The 7,577-nt window shown below is 49.8% G+C and overlaps 1 protein-coding gene across 1 annotated transcript in view; it reads left to right on the top strand.

The window, feature by feature from the left end:
* Positions 1–1,100: 1,100 nt before the first annotated feature.
* Positions 1,101–7,577, top strand: part of ADAMTS17 (ADAM metallopeptidase with thrombospondin type 1 motif 17) — a 153,141-nt gene continuing 146,664 nt past the window's right edge. Inside the window, exons 1-2 of the mRNA XM_048482169.1 lie at positions 1,101–1,337; positions 4,006–4,379. Of these exons, the coding sequence (XP_048338126.1) occupies positions 1,259–1,337; positions 4,006–4,379 (453 nt within the window). The 5' untranslated portion in view covers positions 1,101–1,258. The remainder of the gene's footprint in view (positions 1,338–4,005; positions 4,380–7,577) is intronic.

Genomic DNA, 7,577 nt, shown 5'->3' with positions numbered 1-7,577 from the left:
GTGACCTGGATTGTACATGCTCGGACGTTCCCACGAGCCATCAGGACCAGCCAAGGCAGTTATTATTGAAGAATGTTTAAAAAGAGCAAATGGCAGCCAACATGTACAAGCACAAGTCAGGATTTCCAGAGAGAAAAGAAAGAATGTTACTTTGCGCTGTGGGGAAAGAGATCAGCAGACTTCATTTCAACCAGGTATTGGTGTCCGTGTGAATGTGTAAATGAAGGCATCAGAATAAGCTCTGCTTCCTGATGTACCGAAAAGCCTAGGGGCCTGGCTATGGGTTAAAATGACCCTGGTCACATTTCATAGAATCATAGAGCTGAAAGAGACCCCAAGGGCCTTCTTCTTCTTCTTCTTCTTCTTCTTCTTCTTCTTCTTCTTCTTCTTCTTCTTCTTCTTCTTCTTCTTCTTCTTCTTCTTCTTCTTCTTCTTCTTCTTCTTCTTCTTCTTCTTCAATTATATTCTCATAATTAGCATCTATGTATGTATATCAATATTAACACATCAATTTGGGTGCTGTGTGGTTTCCGGGCTGTATGGCCGTGTTCGAGCAACATTCTCTCCTGACGTTTCGCCTGCATCTGTGGCTGGCATCTTCAGAGGATCTCTGAAGATGCCAGCCTGACAGTAACTGGCTTGAAACATCGGTATCATGCAACTTTCCTTGCTTCAAGCTAACTTTCATGGCCATAGCTATTCCAAACGTGAAAGCCTTCGACAACACATCAATTATTTTCGAAGAGGCTTCAAGTCGCCCGAATCTGGCGGGGGCAGGAGGTGACCACACCTGTGCCGCTCACCTGCCTCGCCAACTCACCTGGAACGCCCCCCAGAGGATGAGAATCGCATCCGCGCCGTCCCACCTGTCCCTCTAGCGCCACCTGGCGTCCGCCTTCTCCCCTCGCCCGCCACCCACGTGTAGCGCTCCTGCCTTCCCCACCGCAGTGTTTCCCCGAGTGTGTTAATCCCGACGACCAATCGGCGGGCAGGAGGTGCAGCTCCGGGGAGGTGACGCTCCAATCAGCACCTGCGCTGGCCCGGGGAGGGGAGGGTCCCTGGCTCCCCCTCCTCCCCCCTCCCCTTTCCCCCCCTTTTTGCAAACCACGTTGAGGTTGTCTGCAGCCCAAATTAATTTTCCAAAGGCTGCAAACCGGGATCCAGCTGTTGCCGCCGCCGCTGCGCCTGCCTCCTCCTCTTCCTCCTCCTCCTCCTGCAGCGCACAGCCCAGCTGCCGCGGCCCCTGGACTGCAATAAAATGTGTGCAGGTTTTTTCCTCCCACTTCGCCTGCCCAGTCTGCTGCTGTTGCTGCTTTGGGGACCCAGCATCTACACAGGTAAGGGGCTGAGGGTTAGGGGGGGGGGGCTGCTCTCCTGCCTCCCCTTCCCCACTCCCAGGACCTGAGCGAGTTTGGACACCTGGGACTCGGTTGCAAAGGACGTGCATGGAGCAAAGGTGGTGTGGGGGGGGGGGGGCGCAGAATTGAAAGGGGGGGATCCAAATGCACACTTCTTTCTCACTCTGTCTCTCTCCTTCTCCAGCCAGCCAGAGCTCGCAAATCCAAACTGTGCTGCTTCTCTTCCCCCCTTCATTTTCATGGCCGATCTCCCAGTTTTTCTGATCCGCAAAGGATGTATCTGTTTCCAGCCTTGTCTATCCCTCATTCCTGGCATCTTCCGGAGCTGTTCTTGTTGCAAAAAAATGTTTCTGGATGGGGAAAGCTCCTTGCCCTCCCCCCCTTCCTTTCGCTCCGTGCCCAGTTTTCGAACAGGATGCCCAGCGCGCTCTCTCCGTGCGGAGGTATCTGTGTTGTTTTATAAACATAAACGGGTTTCATTTAACGATGCGGCAGAAAAAAAGCCCAGTATTTGTTTTGGATTTTCCTCTCTTCCTTTCCTCTCTGCTTCTGGCTTTGCAAAGTCCTTCTAAAGAGCAGGGCGAGGCGATATTTTTTCCCCCTGTAGGGCAAGGGGCAATTTGATCTGGCAGGATTTTTCAAGACCTCGCTCTGGAATGCCTTTTATATGGATATTTCAAAACATCAGTCTGGTGATTCTTGGGAGTGTCGGTGTAGGATCTGGCCAATTCCTGGAAAGATGGGTGTCTATTGGACCGAGTTGCTAAAATAGAGCCTCCATGATCTAAAGAAGTCTACCTGCGAGTGCTCAGAAGCAGGCAAACCGCTCTTGGGGACAGCCAGCCGGCAAGGTGGCTAAATCTGGATGAACGAGAAGGGATTTAGAGAAAGCAAGATGTTTGGCTGTCTAAAGATGGCTCTTTAAACAGGTCTGTGTTTTAGCAGACCTGTGCAGAATAGCTGTCTAGTATCTTCTCGGTTGTTTGGCCATTCTAGAATTGGGCGAGTTGAAAAGGTTGACTGAATAAGGAATCTGGATGGCAGGTCCAGTGTGCAGGTTGCTGTTTTCGAGGCATCCTAAAAGGTGGACCAGGTTGAGGAAGATGTAGCATAACGTATCTTCCTGTTTCCTGCAAGGATCAGCCAAGTAGCTCAGGGAAGCTTGTATCTATCTCCTTTCCTTGGTTCCCCTCTAGCATTCAGAGGTATATCTCTAAATATGCTCTTGGATGTGTGTGATTTGAGCTGAAGATCTAGCTGATTGGGGTCTAGGTGAGCTGCAAGAGATCTGTTTGGGTCTGTGGACTTCTGATCCTCTATAGCCAGGGACAATCTTTAAAAGATGTTCTTTATTGTTTAAAAGTGCATGTTGTAAAGTATACACCAAGGTAGGTGGGTTGCGGAAGGGGTGTGTGTTTAATACATTTGGGCTTAATTTCCCTGCAAACTGCATCAATTCTCAGACCTAGTTTTTCCAACATCCAATGCCTGTCTTTATTTGGTTGACTTCGTTCATATCACACTTTCTTCCCCAGCAGAGACCCGGAATGGCTTACAGCATTTTATTCCTCCACTTTATCCTCACAGCAACCCTGCGAGGTAGGCCAGATCTCAGTCCACCCAGTACCCTTCCATGGCAGATTGTGGAATCTGCTTTCCTCTTCTTTTGATGCACCAGATGCCATTAACTCCTCACCAGGGCATACTTTTGGTGCCAGAATGCAGTCCTGGCTTGTTGGCATTGCCATTGGAAGTCGAGTTGCGCCCTTCAAAGCGCGTTGCCTTCAACAGCAACCTGTTCCTCCATTTAGAATTGTCTGTGCTTTCAATAAAGAGCTTGTCTTTGACCGTGTGCAGAGTGCTTCCTGTTACACGGCGAGAGCAGGAAAGAGGGCTGTGACTAACCAGCAGGTTTAAAACTTCATACCTGCTTTTAGGTTTCACGAAAAACTGAACTAGCTAAAGATCAGAATTCTAAAAGAGACATACAGGAAACAGGACATGCATTCTAGGGGTTCTGCTATTTTATCCTGAATTGGCCACCCTGAGTTATGCTTATGCAGGTGGGAGGAAAATGTCTTTTGTGCATGTTCAGAGGTATCCTTTTTTTGCACATGCTTGGGGGTTCTGGCTTGGAAACCTTGTTCTGATGGTTGGGCTAAGTGAGGTTCTTTGTTTGCGTATGCTGGGGTATTATTGAGAGCCAGCGGTTACAGTGTTGGAACAGGATCTGGGAGACCCAAGTTCGAATCCTGATGGAAGACTGGTTGGGTGCCCTTGGGCTGGTTACACTTTCTCAGCCTGACCTACCTCAATGGGAGGTTGTGAGTGTAAAATGATGGCTTGGAGAATGACTTAAAAAGAAGAAGAGTTTGGATTTGTATCCCACCTTTCTCTCCTTTAAGGAGACTCAAGATGGTTTACAAACTCCTTTCCCTTCCTCCTTCCACAATAGGCACTTTCTGTTGATAAATGTAGTTGATTCTTCTGTATGGTTTTGTTATATTTATATTTATTGTATAATTGTATATGTTTTTATATGGAAAGGGTAATAACTCAGGTTGAATAAAGGCTAATAACTCAGGTCGAATAGAGAAAGTAAAACAACATATAAAGGCTGACACCCTCCTCTCTCTGTCCTTCACAGCCGGTGCTGAGCTGACTGTTGTGATCCCGGAAAAAGTGCCTCTGGACGGGATCGGTTTGCTGTGGGCCAAAAAGAGCCCCTTGCAGGAGGCCCGGAGACGCCGCTCTGTATTTCTCCAACCCGAGGAAGAGGAGGAGGAGGCAGCGGCCCTGGTGATCCGCCTTCTGTCGGGCCTTGGTCCCAATGCAGGCTCCGACCTCTACTTAGACCTTCGCCGAAATGTGCAGTTCTTGGCCCCAGGTTTCTCGGTGGAGGAGATTGGGGAGGACGTGAGCGGCCACCGAGAAAATGTCGATCTCTCCTGCTTCTACACTGGCCACGTGCTGAACCGCAGTTTCGACTCCTTCGCTTCTATCAGCGCCTGCGCCGGGCTGGTACTTGTTTGTACTAATCTGCCCAGATGGGTGTGGTCTTGGGGTGTGGGGGTGTGGTCTTGGGGTGTGGGGTGGCAGATTTGGGAATGGAGGGTTGCTTGCAGTGAAGGCAGCGAATGGGTTGTTGGATGGGGGGTGGGTTTAAGAAAACTGAGTGGCAGAACATGAGAAAGGTGGTTGTTCTGTTTTGCTTTTTTCCTTCGAGCTCTTCCAGTTACTTTGCAGCTCGCAGCCGTCATTTTGTGCTGCTGCAGAGATTCTCCTTGGCGCCCACCGTTAGCTGAAGGGGTCCCACGGAGGTTTCTTCTGCTAGTATCTCATCCGCTTGCTATTTCCTTGTAAAAAAGTTCATGAACAAAGTTAGTTTGCCCTGGTGATCCCATGCGTGCATCATTTTTTTCCTTTTTTGTTTTGTTTTGAGGAGGGGTATCTTCATAGCTACAATGACATTAGAGAATCGCGGACACTCTGAGGGCTGGTCTACCACCCAGTAAGCAGCAATAGGTAGACAGCTAGGTTTACCAGTTTCTCTTGGTAGATCACCCTTTACCCACCGTTAAGAAGAAGTGGTAGACCTGACCTCCACAGTCGCTTAATAGGGATAGACCAGCTGAGCCGCTGCAATTCTTGTACATCGTCATAGCTACAAAGACACCTCCCTCAAAACTTTTTACTGGGAAATAGCAAGGGGATGAGCTGCTAGCAGAGGAAACCTCTGTGGGGAAACTTCAGCAAATGGTAGGCGGCACAGGGAATCTCTGCAGCAGTCAATATCGCCGCGACGAGAGGCACAGAAAATGAACGTGGAAGGAGGGTGGAGAAAATAAATCGTTTCCTGCTTTCTGCACCACAAACAGAGAATGCTTTAAAAATGGCTTCGGGCAAAAGGAACGTTAGCTTGCGTTTCCAGAATGAAGCGTGTTGAGGAAAAATAAAATGGCTTCCAAATGTTTTCAGGACAAATCTGTATGGCATTCCTTTATTTGAATGGGAGAACTCCAAGGAATACCAAGCTCACAATGTGGAGGCAGGCAATGGCCAGCCACCTTTGAAGTCACTGGCCTTGAAATCCTGTGGGGTCACCAGAAGTGACCTGTGACTTGATGGCAAAACAGAACAACCCTTTTTCCATTCCCAAAGATCGTTGTGGCCTCACCTGGCAAGCCCAGTCTAATCAGATCTCAGAAGCTAAGCAGGGTCAGACTTGGTCAGAATTTTGATGGCAGACCACCAAGGAAGTCCAAGGTTGCTATGTAGTGGCAAGCTGTGGCAGACCACCTCTGTTTATCTTGTGCCTTGAAAACCCTATAGGTGTCCCCACAAGTTGGCTGCTACTTGGCTCTTTGCACCCTCAGCACAGACTTATGTTAGTATGTATCAGGTGTTGCTTTTCTCCATAAAGACTCTGGAGAAATGTAGGTTCATGAAGGTCCTCCCCTATGTTGGAGGGGGTCTCACGGTTCCCCATTGATCTCTCCTTCCCTGAGGGAAAAGAAATGGCTGTTGTATAAGTGTGCAAAATGGAACACTGTAACAGAGACTCTGAGCTTTCAGCTTCAGGGGCCTGATGGAGCTGCCCCAGAAGATTCACCTTCCTCAGAAGGGTCCATCTTTGGTTACCTTCCCACCACATATTTTTTGCTCTCTCTGCTCCTTCACTTGGCTGCTCCTGTGCAACCACACCTAGGCCCCTTCCGCACATGCAGAATAATGCAGTTTCAATCCACTTTCACAATTGTTTGCAAATGGATTTTGCTCTTCCACACAGTTAAATCAAATTGCAAAGCAGACGCGTAGCTCCAAGGCGCGGTGTGTGTGTGTGATGCACTGGGCTTGCGCCCCTGTGGCTATGTGGCAAGGGTGGTGGGGGCGGACGGGGACAGAGGACATAGTGGTGCACCGGGTGCTTTCCCCCCCTTGCTACACCTCTGCTGCAAAGTGCACTGAAAGTGGATTTAAAGTGCATTATCCTGCATGTGTGGAACGGGCCCTAGAGATGGGTGACCTTTTTGCCTCACAAGCTGCTCCTCTGCCATAACCACTTGCTGTAACTCCCTGAGAGATCCCCTGTTGACTTTCTGAGAGGTGTTCTGCAGTTTTGGAAACTGTAGATTATGGCCTTAACGTGTTACCTGTCAAGGAGCCCTTTGCCTCGGTTTGGTTAAGTCAGTTTACCAAGGTCCATGAGAAATTGGGATTGTCTGTGTTTCTCTTCCTTCCGGCTCATCTAGAACAGGGGTAGGGAACCTGCGGCTCGAGAGCCGCATGCGGCTCTTCTGCCCTTGCACTGCGGCTCCACGAGCCGAGCCGCTGGCCCCATCTTTGCCCGCCCTACAGGCAGCAGGGCGGGCACACCAACTGCCCACGGCCGGCTGGGCTGCGCCGTGGGCTTCCCCTCTCACCTGCCCCGTTGGAGTGGGGCAGGTGCTTTCCCAGCGGCTGGTGAGGCCGAGCCGCTGGCCCCATCCTTGCCCGCCCTGCAGGCAGCAGGGCGGACTCATCCATGCACTTCTCAGAATGAGCGGAGTAAAAGGTAAAAACCCCCAATATATAGAGTGTTACCTTTATTTTAAATGTCAAAAATTATTTGCGGCTCCAAGTGTTTTCTTTTCCCATGGAAAACAGGTCCAAATGGCTCTTTGAGTGTTAAAGGTTCCCTACCCCTGATCTAGATTAGAATATGGGATGCGTCAACTTACTGTGTGCCATGTTTTTGTGACTGTGTGGGAAAGTGAGTGTGGCTGGAACCCCCTGACTCCCGTGCTCCCCCTCCTCTGACTTTTGACTCTTTACCCTAAGGGTAGACACAGGAGGTTTAACCTAGGAAGCCGTGAAATAGGCGGTCCCTGGGAAGGCAGATTTGTGTGTGAGCAAAATGCCTCAGGTGAACACCTGCGCCAGCGTCCTGGAATCCCGGCCCCCTTTGTGATGAACGTTGGAAGCCAAACCGAACGCCCCCGAAAGTCTCAGTGCTTCAAACTGATTCAGCTGCTTCCACTTCTGAAACGCTGACGGGTTTTTCTCCCCCTCTTTTGGCTGGGAAGCCTGTCTTGGTTGATCTCATTCATGAATCGCTGAGCTCTTCAACCTGCTTTTTCAGGGCCAGCTGAAAAGTGCGCAAACAGACCACGGAGGCGACTTGCGAAAAGGGCGAGGGAGGAGACAAATCGGAGGAATTCATTTGTACTGACAACATGT

The sequence above is a fragment of the Sphaerodactylus townsendi genome, linkage group LG17 (assembly GCF_021028975.2).
Source record: "Sphaerodactylus townsendi isolate TG3544 linkage group LG17, MPM_Stown_v2.3, whole genome shotgun sequence".
NCBI lineage: Eukaryota > Metazoa > Chordata > Lepidosauria > Squamata > Sphaerodactylidae > Sphaerodactylus > Sphaerodactylus townsendi.
The sequence above is the reverse complement of the archived record's forward strand: the minus strand, read 5'-3'. Positions and strand labels throughout refer to the sequence as shown.